This window comes from Sitophilus oryzae, unplaced genomic scaffold (assembly GCF_002938485.1).
Source record: "Sitophilus oryzae breed Bouriz unplaced genomic scaffold, Soryzae_2.0 scaffold_1712_pilon_pilon, whole genome shotgun sequence".
Lineage (NCBI taxonomy): Eukaryota > Metazoa > Arthropoda > Insecta > Coleoptera > Curculionidae > Sitophilus > Sitophilus oryzae.
The window spans coordinates 51695-79449 of record NW_022146405.1 but is presented as its reverse complement, the minus strand read 5'-3'; the positions used below and the strand labels follow the sequence as shown (position 1 = coordinate 79449).

General features: G+C 33.3%; 1 protein-coding gene across 1 annotated transcript in view; it reads right to left on the bottom strand.

Annotated features, from left to right (window-relative positions):
• Nucleotides 1–27755, bottom strand: part of LOC115881289 (sodium-coupled monocarboxylate transporter 1) — a gene marked incomplete at its 5' end in the record, with an annotated part of 104824 nt that overhangs the window by 32911 nt on the left and 44158 nt on the right. The window contains 1 exon segment of the mRNA XM_030898714.1: nt 21071–21211. Within this exon segment, the coding sequence (XP_030754574.1) occupies nt 21071–21211 (141 nt within the window).

Below are 27755 nucleotides of genomic sequence, written 5' to 3'. Positions count from 1 at the left end.
CTGTATTCCGGAAGCTTCGGCAACATATTCTGCAGATAAAAATAAGTAAAAAAGTTCTTATAAATGTATGTCCTAAAATGCTTAGTTTCGGAGATACAGGGTGTAGAAGTTTCATTTTTATTTCGATTTTTTCCAAATAATTTCCGAAGTTACGTCAATATTTGGATGAAAATTGGCGTCTAGGAGTTTTTTGATATGAGAAATTTGGGATTTCGATGATAAAAGATATGAATATATAGAGTGTTCCAATTAAATAACAAAGACAAACTATTTTATATTTTAGAATCTTTGGCATAGAATTTTGAATACCCTGTATGGTTTAAGATTATGCTATTTATAGCAAATTAGGCACAGACTAAATATAGTAAATACGTTGTGTAGTTTTGATTTCAGGACATTTCTTGTATTTTTAATATTATTTTTTAAAAAGAGCTGAAAAATATATTTTTTTGTTCATTTATCTCTTAAATTATCAAAACATATACAGGGTGAGTTTTAAATAAGTGCAAATATTTTCAGGGGTGGTATATTTCGACCCCAGGAACACGTCTATGAGTTTTTTTCGTTAAAAAAAGATATTGAAAATCATGCATTTTCTTTCAAATTTCCCTGTATATTTTTCGAAAACTTTTTAGAACTGTCTGTTCACCGCAAATTTTCCCACGGTATGATTTCTTAATCTCAGATATTAACATAGTTACGGTTTTACTCTATGGTTACGGCAATAAAAGGGATGCAAATACAGAAAAAATCCGGTGGCTCTGAAAATTTTTTCAAAGAAATATATTTTTTAAAATTTTAAAACTTAAATACCTGTATAATAATATTTTATAGATACCCTGTATATAATAATATTTATACCCTGTATAATAATATTTTAGGATTATGTAAGATGATTAGAAAGGAAGCCAAAAATGCAATAATTTACAGGGTGTTCCATATAACAAAATCATCCTAATCCACTCACACTTTTTTGAGCCCATCCTATAGAAGTTAAAATATTTCCATACAATACATCCTAATAAATACTTTAGGTTTGCACTTACCAAATACAATACAAAATTCCTAAGTTTTTTCTTATAGGAACTACAGATGCCCGACGCACTATTGCCGGACCCGTATATTGTATAAATCGTAATAAAAATCTATACTGATATATAAAATCCTTAAGTGACTGACTCACTCATTAATCACGATCCTGCTCAAACCACTCAACGTAAGAGCTCAATTTTGGCATACAGGTTGATTCTTGGGTGGAGGTTCGATAAGAAGGGATTTTTCGAAATTCCAGTTCCAAGGGGGGAAACCACCCCTCAAATATTACAATATTTTTTATTTAAAAAACAGTCATGTTTCCGAAAAAACACTTAAACACTTATATTTTACTTTATTTTTTACATATTTTAAGATTTTTTAAAAATGTATACAGGATGTTTTGAACAATCTGGTCATTGAATCACGATCCTGCTAAAGCAATTGACGTAAAAAGCTGATTTTTGGAAAACGGATTGACTTTAGGGTGTAGAGGTTCGATAAGACGGGATCTTTCGAAACTCGAATTCTAAGGGGGTGAAACCACCATCAGAATATTTTTTATTTCAAAACTGGTGAGTTTTTCGGAAAAACTCTTAAACACGTAATTTTATTTTGTTGTTTAGCATATTTTAAGATTTTTTAAAAATTTATACAGGGTGTTTCATAAAATATGACCATTGAGTAATCACGATTCTGCTTAAACTGCTTGACGTGTAAAGCTGATTTTTGGCAAACGGATTGACTGTGGGGTGTAGAGGTTCTATAAGGAGGGGTTTCTCGAATCTCAAATTCCAAGAGGGTGAAAACGCCCCTCAAATATTACAGTATTTGTTATTTAAAAAACAGTTAGTCTTTCGGGAAAACGCTTGGACACGCATAATTTATTTTGGTTTTTTACATATTTTGAATTTTTTAAAAAAATCATACAGGGTGTTCCAAAAAGTTGGGTAATTGATTAACCACGATTCTGCTTAAACTGCTTGACGTAAAAAGCTTATTTTTGACAAACGGATTTTTCGAAAGTCAAATCCCAACGAGATGAAACTACCCCTCAAATATTACCAAGTTATATAATAATATCGCCTTATTGTTTTTTCTCATGCTGACATAAATGTGAGAAAATTTTATCCAGTTTGTATGTTAATGGAAATTCTTGCTTTGCTTTGTCATCACCATTACAAATGATAAATGATTAATTCGACGCGAACGAAGTCGCGGGTACACGCTAGTTATCTATATTTCTGTTTCAGTTGCGAAATACCAAGCCCTTTTTCCAGAAACACATGCAAGCATCGGTAATTCATAAACATAGTAAATAAAAATACTGTCAATTCTTACCTTCCAATTGGCACAAGGAATCAGCATCGCCATAATAAACACCCCCAGCAATGGTCCTGACGTGGCCGACGTCACCAGCATAGACGACTCGATAACTCCATCTAGCATGCCCACTCCAAACGCGATGCCCATAATGATGAAGGCAAAGACGATGCCGATTATTTTGATGCTGAGTAATTGTTTCGAATCCTTCATGCCCTTGAGGGCGGGCAGCGGCCGGATAAAGTCCTCGAAAGCTACCGTCGCCAGGGAATTAATGTTCGAAACGTTCAAACTGAAACATGGACAAAACGGTGCGTTGTTTGAGATGCAAATAGATGATGTATTGTGCGGGGGATGTGGAATGGATTGTTAAACCGAACGCAAACAGGTTTTTAGAAAATAAGTATAGGAGTTTGGTAAAAGTTTACAGTTCAAACAAAAATGTTTTAGAGAGGGGACTTTATATTATCGATTTAATTGTTTTAATGTAGTAAGTACAGTGGTATAATTTTGTTTTGTCCCACTTTTAACCGACTATCGTAACTTCTTTGTTTTTATATTGGATATCATATTTTTTTATGATTTAAAAAAAGTATCAGATATCTGTATAGTAGAAGCAAACTATGTTAACATTCCAAAAAAATCCTATGGGTATTTCGCTACTGAAGAATCTAGCACTAGTGCTATTATGAATTCATAATAACACGCAAATTTTAAAATAAGAAACAAGCAAAAAAGGTACCTAAATACGTTTATTTATTGTAAACATTAATTATAATATCAGTACAATTGGTTAAATTAATTCCAGATACAGGTGAGTTGAATTTTTAGAAAGTAAATTTATTTCCTGAGTGCTTGAACTGGTTGAAGACCCATCATTGCCAGAAATGTTACCCAAAATATTACATGACACTTTTTTTTTTCGGAATTTTCTATATAGCCTGAATCTGCAAGCAACGACGCAGACGATCTACGGAAACAATGTCCAGTGTATTGTGGATTTGGAAGACTTAGGAACAATGCTATTTTATGCGGCATTTTCTCTAAAGTATTAATGCCAACGGGTTGCTTAATACATTTTCCATTTCTGTACCCCACAAAAAATCGAGTATGCTCTGTGTTGCTTGGCCGCATAGCTATATATCTTCGAACCATTTCCACCATATTTATTCCTTCAACATTCCCTTTCGTTATAAAAAAATCTCGTGATATCTTTGTTTTCGTAAATGGAATAATGACATGAATGCTAATGACATCTAGGCTTCATCTTTAACATTTTGCAGCTGCAGATTTGTCAACTCGATGCGCCGGCAGGCTCCCGCAAGTCCAAGTCAAAATGGAAACAATCAACAAGCACGGTTGCCACGGCGTCGACTAATATGGGCACCTGATAATTTTGAATTTTAATTTTTATGAGGATATCTCTGATATTTTAAATTAAATCAAATCTCTTTGGATCGTCCCTCGTGTCGCGTCGTAGATTAGAAAATTTTGAATGATACACGTTCGATACGAACTTTTTAATGTACATTATGATGTTCGTATCGAACTTCAATATCATTAATAACTATAATTCGAGCATTTAAGGGTCTAGATGTACACCAATATAAAATTTATCACATTCACATGGTATTTTTTATATTACGTTTTTTATTTGTTGTCCAGGTTTATTGGTTTAATAAGTGTGTTTTGTGTTTTGAAGGATGTTCGTATGTTATATTGTTTTCCTATCCTTCTTATTTCTTCCGAAACGCCTCGTATGTATGGAATTGTGAGTTGTATAAAGGGTGGTCCCAACTGTATTCCGGAAACTTCGGCAGTATATTCTGCAGATAAAAATAAGTAAAAAAGTTCGTACAAATGTATGTCCTAAAATGCTTAGTTTCAGAGATACAGGGTGTTGAAATTTCATTTTTATTTCGATTTTTTCTAAATAATTTCTGAAATAACGTCGATATTTGGATGAAAATTGATGTCTAGGAGTTTTTTGACATGAGAAATTTGATTTTTATGTCAATATGACTCTTATTTGTAGGGGGCGCCACCTACGTGTGTTTTAACTGTTTTGAAGCGTAATAACTTTTTGTCCGTACCTGTATAAAACTACCGAGCGAAAAAATATACATCTCAGACATAATATAGTTTGCTTCTGGGATACAGATATATGTTTATTGATTTTAAAGTAGTTAGGATCGAAAAAATGCCCCCAAAAAAGATTGGAAAATATATATTTAATCTCTGATGTTAATTTTCCAAACCCTCGTGGCGAAAAATGTTTTCTTTTGCAGAAAAATAAAAATCCAGAAATTGTTTATTTTCTACTAAAGTAGGTTAAAAAATACCATTAAAAACAATTCAATATTTACCTGAGGGCTCCATTAAAAAGACTGGCCAAAAACAGTCCCAAAATACCAGGCAAATAACTGAAACGATCTTCGACGAAGAATGGTAAAATTTCGTCAAATTTCTGAATGTACCCCGATGACAGAGGATCACAATTGGCGTAGACTGCATATACTACCATTCCAACCACCCAGGACAAACTGAATAATACAGTAATCACAGGAATATTGTACATTAAAGTTCTGAAAAAAATGAATAATTTATTAATAGATACTAAAATATTATGCAAAGGATTTTTTAACTTATAGCAGAATGCCCGACGCCTTTTTTTTATGAAAAACGTTTGAAAAAAGATTATTCTGAGTGGTTTATACCGATATAAGGATAGTCTTACAAAGTTTATGCACAGGTTTTTCACAAAAAAATGGAAGAAGAATGTTAAAACTGTAAACAGTAAAAATTAAAAGTAAAAATTTCAATGGCTTAGCTTAACTTGTAAATAAAAAACCCTGGTGTTATGAAAAATTTACTGATTCAGACACTCATAAATATTAAATATTAATACACAGATACCTACCGTGTGTTGCATCGCCGACCTGGACATAGGAAATCCCATGTAAATTTTGAAAATGATGAATAAGTTTTCCCCATTTTCCATTTTATTTTACAGAAAAATGTATTTGAAATGTATGTGAATGTATTTGAACTTTTTTAAACTCCTTAAAATGAAGAAAATTGTTCATTTTGAATGGTTTATACCAATTCGTTCTTCAACTGGCTCGTGAAGGATCTGGCCGCTAAGGGTGCCCTAAGATTAAGGGAATCCAATCTGTCGAACACGACCAACTACGGTCACTCGAGGATATTGCCAGTCATAGGGAAAATTATGGTGAACACGAGTCCACATCTGCTAGACCAGAAAACGGACTATATGCTCACCAAACATTATTTTGAAGAAAAGATAAGGATTCGCATACCGACAAGAGAAGAATGGGAAAGCAACCGAGTAATGAACACTCAAGAGATATCAGTCTACACAGATGCTTCCGCAACTTCAGAAGGCACATGTATAGGCATCTTCTCAGAGGAACTAGATATCCGACGATCTTTAAGACTATCGGATGACTGTAATGTTCTACAAGCAGAGGTTCACGCCATAAAGGAAGCGGCTAGTTGTATACGAGAGAAAATTGCTGATAGACCAATAGGGGATATAGTGATATACTCTGACAGCTTGGGCGCTTTAAGGAGCATCACCATGCAATCAGTGAGATCGAAAACTGTGATGGAATGCCGAGAAGAACTGTCCTGGCTGCGTCAGGGCGGGGCTACTCTGTGCTGGGTGCCAGGCCACAGCAATGTAGTGGGCAATCAGGAAGCAGACAGACTCGCCAAAGACGGGGCCAGGGGAGAGGCCATGGCAGATGACCCATCATTTGTGACGATCAACACACTGAAGGAAGCTATAGGAACTGCCATGAAGGCCAAGCAGCAAGAGACGTGGCAACTGCGTGAGGACTGCGCTACAGCTCGAAGACTATGGCCAGTGGTAGATAGGAAAAAGACACAACTACTAGAGCACAAAAAGGACCTAGTACGCATAATTGTAGGTGTCGTCACTGGAAACTGTCCCACGGGGGTAAACCTCGTGAGATGGAAAGTTTCCAACGACGACTACTGCAGAGAATGCGGAGAGGAAGAAGACACCATAGAGCACCTGCTGTACCACTGTCCGGCACTGGAATACCGACGCTTTAAAACTTTAAGGCAAGGTTTTTTGGAGAGACTAGAGGAAGCAGCAGAAGCCAACATCAGCGACATCGGGAACTTTGCAAAGAGCTGGAAGTGCTTTAACGCAAAGAAAGAATGAGAGGAAGGTTTGGTACAACAATACAGGGGTATCGCAATGGGCCCAAGGCCTCCGAGTGAGGGATCGAACACGATTCCATACCCCAGCAACCTAACCTAACATAAGTATTATGCTTCTTCAATTTCGCCAAGCGTTGTACGATGTTTTTCGACTATTTCTCCAAGTATTCTGGTACTTACTTGGTTTTCATATTCCACTTGTAACAGGATATTTAATTCATTTTCATTTATTATTTCTCCGCGATTCTCATCAATGTTAATCCTCTTTTTATATTTACATTTTTTATTTAATAATTGTTCGTGTTGGAATTCTTCTTTTACATTTATAGTCTTCAATAACTAGTCTGGCATATTTGGAAAATGTACAGAAAATAAATCCTTTACAATCCTAGTTGTGTTATTCATGTATAATAATAAAATTAATAATTTCTATTGAAATTATTTTTGGCAACAAAAAAGTCAATTTGACATTAAAAGATTGAATTTGAAGGTGGCATGTATCAGGACCGTATTATTTTTTTGATCATCTTTTGTATCTCTCATAACTCAAGAACGAATTCGTATAAATCATTCAAAATGAACAATTATCTTCATTTTAGTGAGGAGTTCTTTAAAAAGCTTCAAATATTTTTTTCTGTAAAATAAAATGGGGAAAACTTATTCATCATTTTTAATATTTACATGGGATTTCCTATGACCAGGTCGGAGATGCAACAGACTGTAGAAATATTTAAAATAAAAAGCCGTATTGAATTCTTTTTTATAATGTAAAGAAATAATATAAATACTACTTATCTAATAGTCATATAACACCTTCCTGTTAATACATTTTTTTAATAAATAACTGACAACCTAGCATTTTCCTATATGCCTACATCTGGTGTAGGCACAGTATGCCTATATCTTGGAAATCTTCATTTTGTACAGTAATGTTTTTCTATGTATATTTTTTTGTAAGGTCAATACAGTTGTACAAATTTTTTTCTAAGGTCAGTAGAGTAATATTTTAAACTTAATTATCTATTGAAAAATATAAAGTACTACTTTGTTCCGCATAGAATTCGAATTTTATTAATATAAAGTGTAATATTTATTTTAGCACCTAGTGATATTTGAAAGTATCTATTACATGTGTCTAGTTGTAATTGATAGTCAACATATTAGTCAAGATATATAGATATTCGTTTGACAGTGTCGCGTGATTTTTATTGTTCTCCTGGTATTTATTTTTTTATTTTTTATAATATATTTATAAATTATAGCCTATATGTTATTCTCATGTACACTCAGATGCAAAGAACGCAACGGAGAAATTTTTGGTCAAATTTGGAGTGTTATATTTTTGTTATTTTTAGCTCTATTTTCATAATTTTTTTAGCAAGGTGTATATAATAAAGTAAACTCAGTGTTTTATAAAATTTAGTATTTGGCATATTATACAGGGTTAAACGAGGGGTTGTATTTTTACCTTAACTTTAAAACACCCTGTGCAATAATTTCGTTTGTAAATTTTTCTAATATATAATTTTACGGTTAGAACCATGTCTTCTGAGCATTTTGTTTTTTAGATCATGTCAATACATGCCTTGGTTAAATTTTAAGAGCAAAATGAACTTGCCACCAACAATTTGCAATTTTTTCAATTATCATTTCTTTTGAAGTTATTTGTCAATATGACGAGGCGGCTTTGGTGATTATTCTGAACTATATACTACCATAGATTATACAGATTATAAACTTTGTTTTTTCTTTATTGTTTTTCGTGGTTCCGGGACTTGGAATCGGGTACTAGTTAGGTTACGAGTTTGCGCACATAGCACGCCCACTTATGGCCTCTAAAATTATGCACAGCGCCTGACCGGCCCAGTTATTAGAGAGATATCGGAAAACCGAACAGCGTCATGCAGTATTTACGCGTACCTTATCATGGTTACGACAAAGAGTTACGATATGCGCGAGTCAATTTTTAACGCAACGCTCGCTAATAACGTTACCGCCTGACGTAATTTGCGGATCAATTACACCTTTTGATTACACCCAAGAACGGTAAGGTTAACTGTTCTTGAATTACACCAAGCGCTATTTCTAAATAACGTTTAAAAATTGCTTAAATGTGCATGTGCGGGTATTTGACAACCGGGGCCGGCCGGCCGGCGAGATCTTTTATTTAAGGTTATGTTTGAATTGTTTTGAATTATTACTTTAGTTTTATTAGGTAATTTGACATTTAAGTAGCTGGGATTAGTTATAATTAAATAAATATGGCCCAACATATGGATTCCACCTCTTCCAATATTAAAGAACCTATAAAGAGGCTTAGGTTTACAGCAGATGACGACTTAGCCCTTCTAAGAGAATTTGTTGCCCTAAACCCACTGGCAGACGTTGAACAATAAAGCACTGGAAATAAGCACTTTAGCCCTTTAGTTTTAAAATACCTAGTAAACAAAACAATTTCAAAGTTTTAAATTCAAAGTTAGGTTAAGTTTAAATAGCGGACGCGAACAGAATTCTTTCCAATCCGATAACTATAAATGAAGAGAGTTAATACCACCTCAAGTAAAGGAAATAACACCTGGCTTTATTAACGTCCATGCACGCTATTCGGTTTACCGATATCTCTCTATTACGCTGTTTATTGTTGTTTTACACGAGTTTATTTTTGCGCACAGGAAATTTTACTCGTTTGCTCATCGTCATAAAAAACAATTTTCGTACCACGAATTAGGGATAAGATTTTTATCTGTATACATGTAGTATACCTAATCTGTGATACTACTATGAACTGCCCATCATGTTCAGCGTTTGGAAAATGCTTGGTAGGAGGCCTAGAGGTCGCGAAGCGGTACCAGCTTCATTAAATGAACTTCGTTTGGTTCTTAAAGAAGAATGGGAAAGCATAACCCAATAATGATATATGCAGCCTCAATGACAGTATGAATGGACGTATACAGGCAGTTGTAGCAGCCAAGGGATGTAATACAAATTATTAGGGTATTTTTTACAAATTTTTTTTCTGTTTGTATACTTAGTATTACAGATGTTTTCTTTAATATCGTTAGTTCGGTTATCGTTATGAATGTTTATTCAAACCAGGACTGTATCGTTAGTCTTTAACGTTTTTTTTAAATTTAGCATAGAGTATCCAATGCAGCGGAATATAGCATTACGACAATGGCCACCAAAACCATCTCGTCATATCAAAAAATTACATCAAAAAGTAATAATAATTGAAAAAATTGCAAATTGTTGGTAGCAAGTTCCTTTTACTGTTAAAAATTAACCAAAGCATGTATTGACATGATCCAAAAAACAAAATGCTCAGGGGCATGGTTCTAACCGTAACGGTATATTTTAGGAAAATTTAAACAGGAAATTATTGCACAGGGTGTTTTAAAGTTGAGGTAATAAAACAACCCCTCGATTAACCTTGTATAACATGTCAAATACTAAAATTTATAAAAAAAACTTAGTTTACGAATCAAAGTTGATATAATTATATACAGTTTGCTAAAAAATCATGAAAATAGGGCTAAAAATAACAAAAATATAACACTTTAAATTTAACGAAAATTTTCTCCGTTGCGTTTTTTTTTGCATCTGAGTGTATAAACTATATTATTGTAAAGTTTCATTAAAATCCATTCAGTAGTTTCTGCGTGAAAGAGTAAAAAAAATTATACATCCATCCATATATCCATACATGCAAACAAACTTCCGCGTTTATAATGTATAACAGATTGGTAGTTTAAATTAAGCCTGATATTTGATATTTATTTGTTACTAGTTCAAAATGATTTTATATAAAAAATATTTTCGATTTTTGAAAAGTCAACCAAAATACTAACAAAGCTATTCGATATATACCGCACAACTGAAATAATGAAGTTACATTTCCGGCCGTTTTTATCAAAATATTTTTGGTGAAGCAAATATATTTCAATTTATCTCATGGCCAGTGTTAAATTCTTCATATTTTTGTCGCCGGTGACAAATACCGTCGCATTTCAACAATGGAAAAGCAATTATATTAGCACAATAACAAATATTGCAAACGCTAAAACTGCGAGATGGAGTATAAAACTTTTTCAATAAATTGTTTTTTAATAAATATTTATTACCAAATAAAAGAGAGTGATTTAAATGTTAAAACTATTCAGTTTATTTTTCAGCTGGCAGAATATTTTAGAATTAACAAAAACATTTATAAACTATTATCAAATCCTGTAGTAATATTTTACTATTCGAAGCTAAATATCCAAAAAAAAATATTTGGATGGCAGAAATAATAAAAGAAGATGGACGGTTTAAGCTTTTTCATTTATGAACAAATATGATGGTATTAAAAGTTTTTTTTATACAGGGTGGTCCGAACTGTATTCCGGAAACTTCGTCAGCATATTTTACAGATAAAACTATGTAAGTAAGTTCATATAAATGTATGTCCTAAAATACCTAGTTTCGGAAATACAGGGTGTAGAAGTTTCATTTTTATTTCGAGATTTTTTCCAAATAATTTATGAAGTAACGTCAATATTTGGATAAAAATTGGTGTTAGGAAGTTTTTTTGACATGAGAAATTTGAATTTGATGTCAATATAACTCCTACTTGTAGAGGGCGCCACCTACATATCTTTTAACTGGTTTGAAGAGTAATAACTTTTCGTCCGTTCCTGTATAAAACTACTGAGTCTAGAAATATGCATTTACGAAGTTTTTTACGCAAAAAAGATCTCTTGGTAAAAATCGCTACGAGTAATAGTTCTCGAGATATTTGGAATCGAAATTATGAATACCTATCATTATTGACATAAATTAAACATGTTGACTAAATAGTTATTAGACTGAAATCATAAATTTGAAAGGTTTTTGTGCCAGAAAGTTCAACAGAAACTGTTTTATGATAATTTTTCTTAGAAAAGTTTATGAATAATTAAAAAAAAAATTCCGAATTTATTATTTCAGTCAAGTCAACTCTCTACTCAAAACTGTTTATTTTTTGTCAATAATGACATGTATTGACTATTTTTATTCTAAATATCTTGAGAACGGTTGCTCGTATCGATTTTTACCAAGAGACATTTTTTACGTAAAAAGTCACGGAAATGTAAATCTTTTCACTCCATAGTCTTATACAGGTACGGATGAAAAGTTATTACACTTCAAACCAGTTTAAAGATATGTAGGTGGCGCCCTCTACAAGTAGGAGGTATATTGACATCAAAATCAAATTTCTCATGTCAAAAAACTCCCAAACACCAATTTTCAACCAAATATTGACGTTACTTCAGAAATTATTTGGAAAAAATCAAAATAAAAATGAAACTTCTACACCCTGTATCTGCGAAGCTAAGCATTTTAGCACTTACATTTATACGAACATTTTTACTTATTTTTATCTGCAAAATGTGCTGCCAAAGTTTCCGGAATACAGTTTGGACCATCCTGTATATTGGAAAGAAAAATATTATCCTTTTTTCCACCATTCAACTTTGTTTATCCAGCTTAGGAATAACTGAATTTCTTTAAAGAGAAAAAAATCAAACGATTTAAGACCCGGTTTAATGCTAGGAAAAAATATGAAAAAAATTTTCAAATAAAAATAAAATAAAATTGTTGTTTTCCGAAAAAAAAAACATATATGTATAGAACATATTTCAGACAATAGAGTTTTTTTTCTAATTGACGGTTTATGTATTAACTAGGATTTTAATTTAAAATATCAATGTTATAAATTAAATTGTTAAAAATTAATCTGATGAACGAAATTGGTGTCAGAGTACACATTGAAATTTCCGAGGGGTGTCTCACTTAAATAATGTACTAGCAAAGTAAGTACCATTTTACTGCCAAGCGACTACCAATGACGGCCAGCGACTGCCTAGGAAATGCATATGTAATACCAACATTGAGACACTCCTCGGGAATTTCAATAGATAATAATTTTAAAATACAGTTGGAGAATAACTTAATCATTTAAGATTCGCTGACAATATAGTCCTAATTGCCAATAATAGTCCTGAAGAACTAGAATTAACAAACATTGAACTAAATTCAGCCAGCAATAAAGTGGGTCTCAACATGAATTTAGCAAAAGCTAAAGTAATGCACAACAAACTAGTGGAAAGAAAATAGATTCTAATAAATAACACAACACTGGAAATAGTAGAAGAATATATATATTTGGGACAACTAATACACAGCTCGGGATCTCTACTACCAGAAATCAACAGAAGAATTAAGTTAGCATGGAGTACTTATGGAAGAAACTCAATCATATTTAAATCTAGAATGCTAGTAATAAGCGAGAGAGACCGTAAAAGAATAGAGTGGATACGACAAAAGACCCAGGTAACATATGTCATCCACAGAGTCAAACCTCTCAAATGGCAGTGGGCAGAAAAATTAGAGCATGGTACCCACGATGAATTAAGAGATCTAGAAGAAGACTGAACCATAGATGGAGACATGATATTAGGAAATTAGCAGTGATAACTTGGGCCCGCATAATTAACAATAAACAACAATGGGCCAACTACAAAGAGAGTATCTAAATATGTGAGACAGGCTACACAATAATTGGAAATGGTTGAATAAACTGAAAATGATGGTGATGAAATACAGTTGGAGTTGGAACATTTGGTGCTACAACAGAAAAATAAAACGAATACTGAAATTGAGTTTCAATTGTCTGTTAATCTACGACAATGTCATTATGACACATTTAACATTGTCATTTGGATGTCATTATGGCTTTCTTAATAGCACTAGTGCTATTATGAATTCACAATAACACGCAAATTTTAAAATAAGAACGTTTATTCATTGTAAACATTAATTATAATATCAGTACGATTGGTTAAATTAATTCCAGACGATGACAGGTGAGTTGAATTTTTAGAAAGTAAATTTATTTCCTGAGTGCTTGAACTTGTTGAAGACCCATCATTGCCAGAAATGTTACCCAAAATATTACATGACACTTTTTTCTTATTTTCTTTGGAATTTTCTATATAGCTCTCTGCCACTGTGTTAGAGCGTCAACCACCATGTCTTTTAACAGTTAATAAATCCACTCCTGAATCTGCAAGCAACGACGCAGACGATCTACGGAAACAATGTCCAGTGTATTGTTGTGGATTTGGAAGACTTAGGAACAATGCTATTTTATACGGCATTTTTCCCCAAGTATTAATGCCAACGGGTTACTTAATACATTTTCCATTTCTGTACCCCACAAAAAATCAAGTATGCTCTGTGCTGCTTGGCCGCATAGCTATATATCTTCGAACCATTTGCACCATATTTATTCCTTCAACATTCTTCTTCGTTATAAAAAAATCTCGTGATATCTTTGTTTTCGTAAATGGAATAATGACATGAATGCATTGTCCTTCATCTTTAACATTTTGCAGCTGCAGATTTGTCAACTCGATACGCCAGCAGGCAAGTCCGCAAGTCCCGTAAGTCCCACTATCAATGAAACTTTTTTCAGGAAATAAGTTTTATCATCGGCTTCCAACAAAAACCGAGTTCTGTCTTCTTTTCTTAAAATTCTCGATTTTTTTGACCGAAATCCTTCCGATTTTCTTTTTAGAAATGCAATTAAATGGACGTACTTACTAATATCTGTATTTTTCTTCACTGATATAACTGAACGTAGAATGGAATAATATACCCAAAGTGAAAAAGCCCTCCTATGTTTTGAAAGATGTTCAAAATATGCCAGGAGAATCTTTTCGTTACTACTATTCTTGATTTCTTTCTCTTTACACCAATCTTCAAGTTTTACATAGGTTTGCTCGTACGTTTGTCATGATTTTTCGGGAAGTAGGGAATCAACAACGTTTTGCGCAATGCCTTCAATATCCGAAGGGACACTTTCAGAATCAGAATCACCCATATTAATATTATTTTTTGCTTTTTGCTAAAACTGAACGTTTAACACAAAATTGAACATCAATAAAAAAAAAGTCAAAATGAAAACAATCAACAAGCACGCTTACCACGGCGTCGACTAATATGGACACCTGATAATTTTGTATTTTAATTTTTATGAGGATATATCTCTGATATTTTAAACTCTTTGGATCGTCCATCGTGTCGCGTCATAGATTAAATTTTGAATGATACATGTTCGATACGAACTTTTTAATGAAACTTGTGTAACGAAGCCTATATACTAAAGTATTATCGAACTTGTATCATTAATAAGTATTATCAGACTAACATGGTTATCAAAACAGGCGTGCATTGTTAAAAGTAAAATGTTTTGGTGTATTGCTGTGAAATAATGTTTTATTTTGCTGGTGATAACTTCTTGTAGGGACAACCTATGTACCTATTATATAAAGTATTAAAAATTACATGAAATTTTTTAAAAATAACTAGTTAAAAATACCTAAGTCTATAAAAAAACTGGTATTTAGCACCTCATAAAACAGTCTTTTATTAGACCATTTGCAAAGCCTTTCACCCTTAATTTTCTCACCCTATTTGCTCCAATCACGAAGGCTTTCCGGAAAATTAGTAAAGGCAATAAAAATTAATTTCTTAAGACGTTTCAAAGTAGGGTGGAAGAATTAGAGCTCGAGTTTGATTTCCCTTTAATTGAATCATAAAACCTGCCAAAAGGGTAAGCATGATCGCGGATTATCGAGAAAATAAAGAATATCGATAGTATCAAACCGTTTTTCACTGTCAACGTTGATGGAAGAAATAAGAAGATGCGCAATCTTATGGGCGATTTCGTGGCACAAAACCTGTCCGAGGTGTAGGTGGTGTTACCGTCAGCCTGTCTGAGATTTAGCTTAGTTCTGCGCCGATGCACGCTGATAGTCGTTTACAGCGCAGTGGATAAAGAATACTGTACCGTAGTTCTGCTTTCAGTCGACAGAGTGGGTGGTTGCTGGATATAGTGTTGCCAGAATTACTGATTAATCTTCGATTTACATTATGTAAATAATGCGGTGATTAAAAATAAAAGGGTGTTAATATAATTTTAATGATTATATAACTCTATGTATATTTTTCCTATACCGGGTGCGTCTCAAAAGTGGCTCACCCCTATAACTTTTTTATTTTTTCAGATAAAAAATTGAGATTTGGTATGTTAATATATGACATAAATTAGGATTGATTGACGTATTCAATTGTTTTCTGTCACTTCCTGTTTCGCCGGAAATGACTATAACTTTTGACTTTTAAATGGTACCCTCGGTTTTTTATTGCTTTATTCGATAGAAAATGATACTCTGAATAGAATGACATGTCATATGTCAACTTTGACATTTTCGTATATGGTTTATTAGAAATTATAACATGCGGTTCATAACGATAATTTGACTCGAAATACCAAGTGTGTGGTATCAAATTATTCGTAAAAAAATGCTTTTTCCAAATATGATAATGAGCCACCCTCGTTCCATTTGGAAAATTTGAGATGTAATTAAAAACACGATTTGGGTATCTTTTAACCAGCGAGGACAAAACACGAATAACATTTTAGGCTTTCCTTGGCTTTTTGATTAAAAATTAATGTTTTTAACACTATTAATGTTTAGCCATGGCACTCTAGATTGAAATTTAAAATTTAATTTTGTTTTAAACAAAAATGTCAAAAGTTGACATATAATATGTCATTCTATTCAGAATGTCATTTTCTATCGAATAAAGTAAAAAAATACCGGGGGTGCCATTTAAAAATCAAACGTTGTAGTCATTTCCGGCGAAACAGCAAATGACAGAAAACAAATGAATATGTCAATCAATCCTAATTTATGTCATATACTAACATACCAAATATCGTTTTTTTTATCTAAAAAAAAATAAAAAAGTTATAGGGGTGAGCCACTTTTGAGACGCACCCGGTATAAAAGGATGTGATTAATAAGTGATAATCATTTAAGTGATTATCGCTTGGTGGCCATATTGTAATTGTCATTTTTTGAAATATTAATTCATAATATTAAGTCATTTCTGTCAGTTCCACAAAATATCCCATCAATTCTTATTACAAAATAGTAAAAGAAAGATTTGGAAAAAATTTTATTGCCTCAAGTGGACGATGCTATTCAAAATGTGAAGCCAAGAAATACCGAGCGTTCAGACACATATGTATGGAAGCAGTTTACTGAGTCTTACCTTGCACGAAGTTTTAAAATTGAGAAAACGACAACAGACGAGGATTTGTGCAACATTTTAAAAGATTGGGCATATCCCAAGTAGCATTTATAGTGGCAGATACACGTAACTGCTACTATCAAAGCCACTACAAAGTGGGCGGTGACCATCGGCGGCTACGTCGTATATTCGTAGCTGCTAAGTAACTGCGACCAAAATGGGGAAAGATTTTGAGTAGCCGGGTAGTGTCTTGGGTAGTTTTTGCTACTAAAAGAGTTACTATGATGTGTTACTATAAAGTAGCCTACTGGTGAATGCGACTTATCCGTTACGACGCTGCCTAGTCGCGGCTTCGTGGCAGCCAAGTGTTAGCCACCGACATGTGGAACTTTCGTTAAACTGTTGAACTTTATTCGCAGCGACCTCTTCATGCAATTTCACATTTCATAAAAATAAATGTCATGATGGAAAATAATTATTGAAGCCATTATTATTTTTTCGGTATTTGTTATTTACCGTGCGATTTTAACGCCTTTTTTAGGTAAATTCCAGAACGCAATCAACTTTACTGAATAAAATAGTGGGTTTATATAACAAAATTTTCGAGCGCTTCTCAAAATATTTCAAATTATTATATTATTTGCAATAGAAACTCAGGTTTGTAATTAAAAAAATAATAATAATTTGCTTGAAACCGGGGTCAAATTTTAAAATATTAGTCCACTGTCAGAAATAACAAAATAACTAAGGAAAAAAGCTTTAATCTAGGTATATTTAGCTTAAAATCGCATAATGTTTGAGCCATTTGGCTGTTCGTCTAAAAATTCATGAAAAAAATATGGCCGTTTAATCCGAAAAATACTTTATAGTTCCATATGCTTCCACAAAGTACCGGGAACAATAACATATTAGGCCAACCCTACCCATTTGGACCTTTAAAATCTTCGGATTGATAAAGTGACAATTGTAGCTATCCAAAAGCGACTTTATAGACACAATAACTTTTTTGGAACTACATGGTCAACGATTCTTTGGAACCATAAAGTGATTTTTCCAAGAAAGTTCCCTGCTCCACCAAATTGCCACTTAATTGGAGCATTGCTACACCGATCGCGGTGGTGGTGACTATACATTCCATTGGTGCCACTATGACGTTCCGCCTTGTCCTTTGAAGTTATTTTTTACTTATTGTGCATTTTCTATTATTAGTGTTTCTATATTATTCAGAGTTACATTTTTTTTATATTGTTGTTGGTCCTCAAATTAGTTCTCCTCTGATATTCAGTTTCAGATGAACTAACACTACACTCATCTACAGAAACAGCTTCAAAAATGTCTCAATCACTACCTGATTTATAATGTTCATCAGTAGGATTATAGAAATATGTAGTTTTTGTTTTTGATGTTGATGCATCGGCTCGCAGTGATTCCTTTTGTTTAATTTTTCGGTAGAAAGTACTAGAATATCTAAATTTCTTTTTATTCGCCTTAGGGATTTTACAAAATTTTAATAAAGCTTAAAAGCAAGTAAAAGAAAACACTAAAACAGAGCAGCACACGATGCAATCTGAGATAATTACATTTATTAGGGTATATTAAGTTACGGTCACTATAAAGTAGCCGGTTTTGACCCCCGTGACTTTTTAGTGGCAATGGATGAGCGACGGGTACTTTATAGTAACCTAGGAAGGTAGCAGTAACCATTTTGCTACTTTCAATGCTACTATAAATTAGAAGTAACTAGGTGTCGTGGCCGTGACTACTCCGTAACTTAAATTGTTACTATAAAGTAACAAAAACTTAATGGAGGCATTATGGTAGCACTTGTTGGTAACCCCTACTTTGCAAAGTTACTATAAAGTTTTTGGTCTTTTATGGTGTCATATTCGAAGATTCGGGTAGTTCCAGCCACTTCTCTAAATTTCATGTTTGCGACTTGCAATCGGGGTGTTTATTTTCCAGTTTTATGGTAGGTAGGGACTAACTGGTCACTCTCGAATTATACTTCAAAGTGACTATTCCTTATAGAGTAACATTTTAAGTGGCAGAGTGGGCCCAGGAACTGTACTTTAGGGACAGTGACATTTTAAAAAGGACTGGGAACTATATTTGCTAGTTGGGATAATATGCGAAAATCCTGCGAAAATATCCCGAAAAAAAAGAAGCGATTATAAAGAAGGTGTGGTCAAGCTTTTATGGAACAAAACGGCCAAAATGATCCAGGAACTATATTTTGAAAAATATAATCGCCGCATAGATCCATTCAATGGCATGTTTTTCAAAGCGACCGTCTTGCCCGAAACGCAAAAGGAAAAGAGTTGCAGGCAGTACCTGGTGCACGAAAGGAGAGTTCCACAGCTTTGACGAGGCAGGAAATAGAAAAAATGGCCTTAAGTTTGGATAAAAATACCCTAGATTGGCCTTAACTTCAACGGAAATTTTTCCACATAGCTGCATCCGAACTAGCATGGAGAGGAAATGAAGCGGTTTTTTGCTATTGGAATATTTTAAAGAGGAAAAATATGATAACGGGGCTAGTACCGGTCGTCTGGAATAATCCAATATTTACTAAAACGGCACAAGGAGGAGTAAGTCGAATCTGCGAAAGTAAGTAGCTTGTAAAAAATCTTGTAAATCCGGATTTATGTTCAGTACGATTATATTTTAAGCTAATGTCCAAAAGAGGCGCAAACATTAAAACTAAACGATTATTTTTGACGGTCAATCAGAAATGGAAACAGAATGATAATTTTCCATGGTATTAACATTATAAGAAACTGGATAAAAATGGGAGCAATCAGCATCGGCCTAAATAATAAAAATAAAAAAATCACTAATCAATCTAACAGAGCTTCAACAGTAAGTTCTCTTAGCAGTTCAGGCGCTAATCTGCAGGAAGTATATCAAAATCAAAATAACGGGTCATAGTTCTATAAATTCTGTTACTCCCTATCTCCAGCTCAGTGAGCAGCGTCAATGAAGATTTTGTTGCAAATGAGAGCCGAAAATACACCGTCATCTACTTCTAATGCTGAAGCACAAATTCAAACACCTCCAACCTATGGTAATAATTCATCAAATGGTTCAAGTTTTCACTATAATAATTGTAGTTTTGTTATTAATAATAATTATAATAATAAAATGTTTAAGATAAAAATAAGATAAACTCCACCAAATACGGATTTAGTATAAAAAGTCAAGTTAGAGAAGATTTGAAACTAAATCATTTACTTTATATGGATGATTTGAAGCTGATGGGAGCTACTAAAAACCAACTGGAGCAAATGCTGAAAATAGAAGAGTTCTCTGAGGATATAGGAATGAGTTTGATTTGGAATGAACAAATGTCGTATTCTTAATATCGTGAGAGGTAAATTGGCACATGACGAATTCGAACGATGAAAAATGGAGAGATACCTATAAGTATCTCGGAATAAAGCAGGCCCGTAAAATAGAACATAGGACAATGAACCTTACGGCAGAATGCACCAAAAGAATTAAACATCTGGTAAAAACTAAGCTCGATAGTAAAAACCTATTTAAGGCGATTAACTTATACGCATGCTCCATGGTTGGTTACTCTTTTGGAATAGTAAAATGGAGTAAAACCGATGTGATAAACCTTGAATGTAAGATCAGAACTATACTCACAAAAGCACAAAAACACGATCCTAAAAGCGCGGTTGAACGAGTAACTTTGCCACGATCACAAGGGGGACGAGGATTAGTAGATATATGTAAATAATTGGATCAACAAATAACGAATCTTTGAGCTTACTTTCATTACATACCCAAAACAACTAAAGAAGAATATTAGTGAGTTGGGGCTCAACGAAAATTTATATAAAATTATGCAAAAGCAACCATTATGCAAAAGCGACCGCGCGAACAACTAGAAAGTATTTAGGTAACCCATCTAAACCTCAAGAACTCTATAACATAGAAAGGGTTCCCACCGAGCTCAATCCCTCTAATCTAATCTAATATCTAATATCTGGAATGAGTGAATGTTCCCCTCAAAGGGAGTGTGAATGCCATAATGGCTAAGTCGACATGTTTAAGATAAGAAGGATATATGTACTTTATTTCGTTGTGTAATCTTTTGAATACAACTAGATGTTTCGGGATTACCTAATACTTTCGCCTGACACTCAATGCGATACCGGCAACACTACAACTCCGAAGGGTAACGCATTTCGTGTCAGGTAAAAGTATTATTCGGTAATCCCGAAACATTTTGTGGTATTACATTCGAAAATATGTCTTATATTTTTGCAAGACTAATTTTATTTTGTAAAATTAAACATTAATATCGATATATGATTATATTCTAACATCCCTACAAAGAACTAATCGAAATTTATATCAATCCAATACTCACTTCGTTACTTTCTTTTGCGATTCCATGCTGCAATATCTCTGAACGAAGTTCTGTTGACAGCCGAAAATTGATAAGGACATGAAAAGCTGCCCTACCAGAGCCGAAGTGGTTGTGACTCTCGCTGTTAGGTCAGTGCTCCAACTATAACAGAAATAGAAAAGGAAAATAAAATAATTGGGTATTCTTGGTGTAAGAAAAAGCTGCAAAAAAGAAAAATAATGTTAGAGATTTTTTTTGTAACTTTTCTTTATTTATTTGAATTTTTATATAAGGTGTTTCAAAAACAAATTCGAAAACTTTAAAGTATAAAATCTTATACCCTAATTATATAATATCTTATCTATTCTTGCAGTATCAATCTATATTAATATATAAAATCCTTAAGTGACTGACTCACTGATTAATCACGATCCTGCTCAAACCACTCAACGTAAGAAGCTCAATTTTGGCATACCGGTTGATTCTAGGGTGTAAAGGTTCGATAAGAAAGGATTTTTCGAAATTCCAGTTCCAAGTGAAACCACCCCTCAAATATTACAATATTTTTTATTTAAAAAACGGTCAAGTTTATAAGATGGGGAATTAAAAAAATATATTTTTTTGTATTTAAAATATTTCAAAATTTTTAGTGGTTTCACGGATACACGCAGCATTATTTTATATATCTCTTTTAACGGTAAAATATCAGAAAAAAATCATTGGGTGGCTTTGATACAAATTTACTGTGAAACCGCGAATATCTGCGTAACCGTTAAAAATTTCCAAATACTTTAAATACAAAACATGTTCATTTTTTAATTTTCCATCCATTGAAAACATAATATATAGGGTGTTCCTTTTAGAACAATGGAGAAAAAATATTTTATATTTTAGAAAGTTTGGCGTAGAATTTTGAACATCCTGTATGATTTACGACTACCATAGTTATAGTAAAGTAAGTACAGACCATCTAAAGTAAATACCTAATGTAGTTTTGATTTCATTACACACTTTTTTGAGCCATATTATAGAAGTTAAAATATTTTCCTGAAATACGTCCTAGCACATACTTTAAAGTCAAAAGCATTGTATTTCGTGGTTCCAATTTTCGAAGTCGCGCACTAGTTAGGTTACTAGTTTGCGCACATAGCACGCCCACTTATAGCCTATAAAAATTGTGCACAGCGCCTGACCGGCCCAGTTATTATGCTGTTTAAACGCGACTTTATTTTTGCGCACAGGAAATTTTACTCGTTTGCTCATCGTCATAAGAAACAATTTTCGTACCACGAATTAGGGACAAGATTTTTATCTGTATACTTATAGTATACCTAATCTGTGCTTTAGGTTTGCACTTAAACAAAATTCCTAAGAATTTTATCCTAGGAGCTACAGATGCTCGACGCACTATTATTGGACCCTGTAGTACAATAATATTATAGATAATTCCTTGTTAAAAATAAAGGGTAGTTTCTTATACAGGGTAAGTCGCATACTTACCGTTGGAAAATTAGTGGTGGACAGGCAGGATTCTAGAAACTTTTCTAAAATATACAAGAACATTAAAAAAATAACGATTTTCAACATCTCTTTTTTGCAAAAAAGAACGACTAATCTTGTATGTATTAATAAACATACTATGATCACGATTTTTCTATTTTTAATGACTTATCATTGGCTTCATTTACTATTAGACGTTTATTAATAAAAGTTACACAGCTATTTGCACTAACAATTAATTAACCAATGAATTTATCTCTCATATATAAAAAATGTATATAAAAACTTATATTCCCTTAAAATCTGGTCACATAAAAAAACTCACTTAAAATATAATTTTCATGGTTGCTGGCTTTGTACAGATGATATTTAGTTTTAGTGTTATTAAGCCGTTATAAAAGTAGCTTTGGTGCCGAAAGATGCCAGAATATTAGTATTAATATCGTCTCCGAAGTAAGGCACTAAATGAGATTATCTGGAATAAAGATAAAAGCCTTCCTGCAACCGCATTTACTGCTCTCCTGCCAACACCGTCGGATGAGCCGAATACCTTTCTCCAGTTTGTTTCTTAGACATTCTGGATAACAGTGGCGCAACCGAGAATTTTTGCGTTTAAAAATTTAACAGAAACATTAGAAAATTAAAATACACACATGGCCAAAATTATTGCATATATCGTTTAAAAATATACGGAACGGAATTTAAAGAATCTTTTTTAATACGTAGCTTTGATAATCTGTAATAAACATATTTTTGTTAAAATGGATATGGTAAATAATGTTTATCGTTCAGACCCAATATTATTACAAATTCTCAACATTTCGATTTGTGGTCTCTTGGGTTTCAGAAGAAATTTGACCATTGTTTTGGCTTTAAAATGCCTAGAAACATTATTTCACAGTTTAATAGAAGCAGAATAGTAACACTGTCTCAACAGGGCTACCGGCAAGTTGCAATAGCTGAAATTGTAGGAGTTAAATTATTAAAAAAAATCAGGGAGACAAACGAGGTTACAGACCGGCCTGGAAGAGGTAGAAAAAGAGTTACTACTGCTGTGCAAGACCGTCAAATATCCCTAATTGTACGACGCAATCCCTAGTTCTAGTACTGCTATTAAAAATCAGTTAGCTCGCCTTGAAGGAGTAAATGTTTCAAGAAAGACCATAGCAAGAAGACTCCATGACAGAGGATTACATTTATGGAGGCCTCTACGTGTTCCGAACCTTAATTTACAGCACAAAATTACGCGACTACAATGGGCTGAGGAGATAAGAGCAAATGGACATAATTGAAATGGACCTTTCGTCATGTTTAGTGATGAAACAGGACTAGGCCTAGTGTCAGACTCGCGACGAACTGTGGTCTGGAGAGTATCTGGAAGACGAGCACGCGTGAATGCAGCTCAACCCCGTATCCCGTTTCAAGGAGGAAGCATTATGGTATGGCCACGTATATTATATTTATATTCGAGATTTTTTCCAAATAATTTATGAAGTAACGTCAATATTTGGATGAAAATTGGTGTCTGGGAGTTTTTTGACATGAGAAATTTTATTTTGATGTCAATATGACTCCTACTTGTAGAGGGCGCCACCTACATATTTTTTGACTGGTTTGAAAAGTAATAACTTTTCGTCCGTACCTGTATAAAACTACTGAGTAAATAAGTATACATTTACGACGTTTTCTACGTAAAAGAGGTCTCTTGGTAAAACTCGTTAAAAGTAATGGTTCTCGAGGTATTTGGAATCAAAATTACCAATACCTGTAATCATTCACATAAATTAAACATGTTGACTAATTAGTTATTAGACTGAAATCATAAATTTGAAATGTTTTTGTGCCAAAAGTTTAACAGAAATTCTTTTATCATTTTTTGAAAAAATAAAATGTTCCCAAATTTATAATTTCAGTGAAATAACTACCAACTCAACATGTTTATTTTTTTGTCAATAATTACATGTATTGACCTATTTCCATTTTAAATATCTTGAGAATAGTTACTCGTATCGATTTCCATCAAACACCAATTTTCATCAAAATATTGACGTTACTTCAGAAATTATTTTTTTAAGACATTAACGAACTTTTTTACTTATTTTTATCTGCAGAATATGTTGCCGAAGATTCCAGAATACAGTTCGGACCACCCATTATAATGAAATTTATACAATACCATAATAAAAATAAAAAATACATTATCTAGGAGTTCCTTTCTACAATTTGATCAAGATAAATTTCTGTTGTGTCCTTTAAATCCGGATTACGTAAACTACAATTCCCCCGATACGCTACTGCATAGATCGGACGACTACTTCGGAATTAGATCTGTATTTAAAGCTTTCTATATCCAATTCCGGGCGAGACATCCGGCAGCCGGCCCTAACCCAGAATTTGCCAAAATATTTTGCATTCTGCAATATCGTCTGCACGATGCAAGGGCTTTGGGAGACAAGGAGAAAGAGATAAAGACGAAGAGGGAGGAGTTGCATTTTGCCGGAATTTCAATACCGCGCTTCGTTAAGAAACTAAACGGTTTTTGTCGCTACATTTGGTGTGTGTTCTTTGGACAGAAAAGGTCAAAAGGAAATTGTGATTCGTTTTGCTGATATTACATTGGGAGATTATAGGATTCTTAAAGTTAGAAAAATCCTTCTATGAAATAGCATGTTTATAAGAGAAAAAATAGAGTGAATTGACTAAGAAAGAAAGAATAAAATAAAGAAAATATATTTCTCAAGAAGCATTAAATTTGGGGGTTGATTTGTCTACTAGAGACTAGTGCAAAGTCACTCAAGATATATAAGATGTTACCGTTGCCCTTCCTTGAGAAAAAAAAAACTAAATAAATACAGGGTGGTCTAAACTGTATTACGGAAACTTTGGCAGATAAAAATAACTAAAAAAGTTCGTATAAATGATTGTTTTAAAATGCTTAGTTTTGGAGATAGAGGGTGCAGAAATTTCATTTTTGTTTCGATTTTTTCCAAATAATTTATGAAGTAACTAACGTCAATATTTGGATGAAAATTATTGGTGTCTGGGAGTCTTTTGACATGAGAAATTTGATTTTGAGGTCAATATGACTCCTACTTGTAGAGGACGTCACCTACATATTTTTTGACTGGTTTGAAAAGTAATAATTTTTCGTCCGTACCTGTATAAAACTACTGAGTAAAAAAATATACATTTACGACGTTTTTACGCAAAAAAGGTCTCTTGGTAAAATCGTTACAAGTAATGTATCTCGAGATATTTGGAATCGAAATTATCAATACTTATCATCATAGACATAAATTAATTAAACATGTTGACTTAATAGTTATTAGACTGAAATTAAAAATTTGAAATGTTTTTCTGTCATGTAGGTGGCGCCCTCTACAAATAGGAATCATATTGACATCAAAATCAAATTTCTCATGTCAATTTTCATCAAAATATTGACGTTACTTCAGAAATTATTTGGAAAAAATCGAAATAAAAATGAAACTTCCACACCCTGTATTTCCGAAACTAAGCATTTTAGGACATACATTTATACGAACTTTTTTGCTTATTTTTATCTACAGAATATGTTGCCGAAGTTTCCGGGATACAGTTCGGACCACCCTGTATAGTAACCGTAGCTGTTTAGCATCGAAACCGGTGGTCTCGGCCGCCACAAATTTGCCACAATATTATGCTTTCTCTGATATTGTTTGCACGATGTAGAATGTTGATTGTATTGGAGGATGAAAGCTAATCACCGCGACCATACAGATCTATTGTGTCCCCCTTTCTTGAGTTATAACTCATTATACAGTCTCACGCTTCTGATAAAAGCCAGTATCTGAGAAAGTTTTACAGAGGTTAATTCTCCATTTCCGATATCAGTCCTACCAAAGTTTACACGACTGGTTGTTGTCTCGGCTCACTATGGGATGATGTGTTCTGGCGTATCCCCATTTTTCCCATAGAGTCTGCATTTGCAGATATATCTTAACTTCAGTCTAGCTAGGTGTGCATCGAGGGGCAAACCGCGGGTAGTATTTATTGTACAAGCACTTGGTAATACTGGTATTTTTTTGGTACTTTTGATACTAATTTGATATTTTTGGTACTAATTTGGTATTATTTGGTAATAAACTGGTATTAAACTGGTATTAAACAAGTATTTTGTTGCACATCTGGCAACGGTCGATGTGGATTAGACGCACGTGGCGACAGCCGGGAAGCTGATTGCATAATTTCTAGCTCATTTGCATTGAAAATGAGCCGCCTTCGCGCTTTTTACACAATCAAAAATTTTTGGTGTTGACCTATTTTATATGAAGTATTTTAAAGTTTTTATATTTAGTGTCCAAGGGAAGTTCAAACCAAACCTACCTCACAATAAAATATACCTCGTAATATACATACTTAAGAATAATTACTTGTGTTTCGAGGTTAGGTTGCTGGCCTATTTGAAAAATAGGTTATTTTTAACCGATATTAATTGCCAAGCTTGTAATTTTTCAATGCATAAAAATGGTTTTTACGCAGAAACGGTACATAGCGTCATACGAAAACATCATGGAAACATAATATGTATCTCGTTAGAATTTCTTATTTTTCTTGTGCATATAATTATATTTTTGATTTTATAAGTAACAAATAGCGCAAATAACAAAAAAATCAATTACTTTTTATGTCTAGTTTTTATTTTATAAATTTTTGAAGTATCGATGTTAATGGAACCGTTAAAATGACTTTTTAAACGTGTCATGACAGTTGTCATGACAGTAGCTTTATTCGAGTTCCCAAAAAGTACGGTTCTAGAACGGTTCAAAACACTGGTACAATATGATTTTTTGCAACATTTGACATGAATGATTGTCGTAATTAGACTGTGCGATTGTTTTAAACCGTTCTAGAACCGTACTTTTTTGGAACTCGAATTAAGCTTATATGTTTTTCTGACCTAATTATCGTAGTTTGACATGAATAGGCCCTAAAGCCCCAAATATCTTAAATTCTTTAGATACTAAAAAGAATAATACTAATTTAGTATTTTTGGTTCTAATTTGGTATTTTCTTGGAAATAATTTGGTATTTTTGGTACTTTTTTCCCAAAATTGGTATTTATTTTACACCATTTTTGGCAGCGGTTTGCCCCTTGGCAAAGTTCCGTCACTTGTGCCGGCGGCAGGTATCAAAAGCCGCTTCACGCACGTGTTTCCCAGTGTAT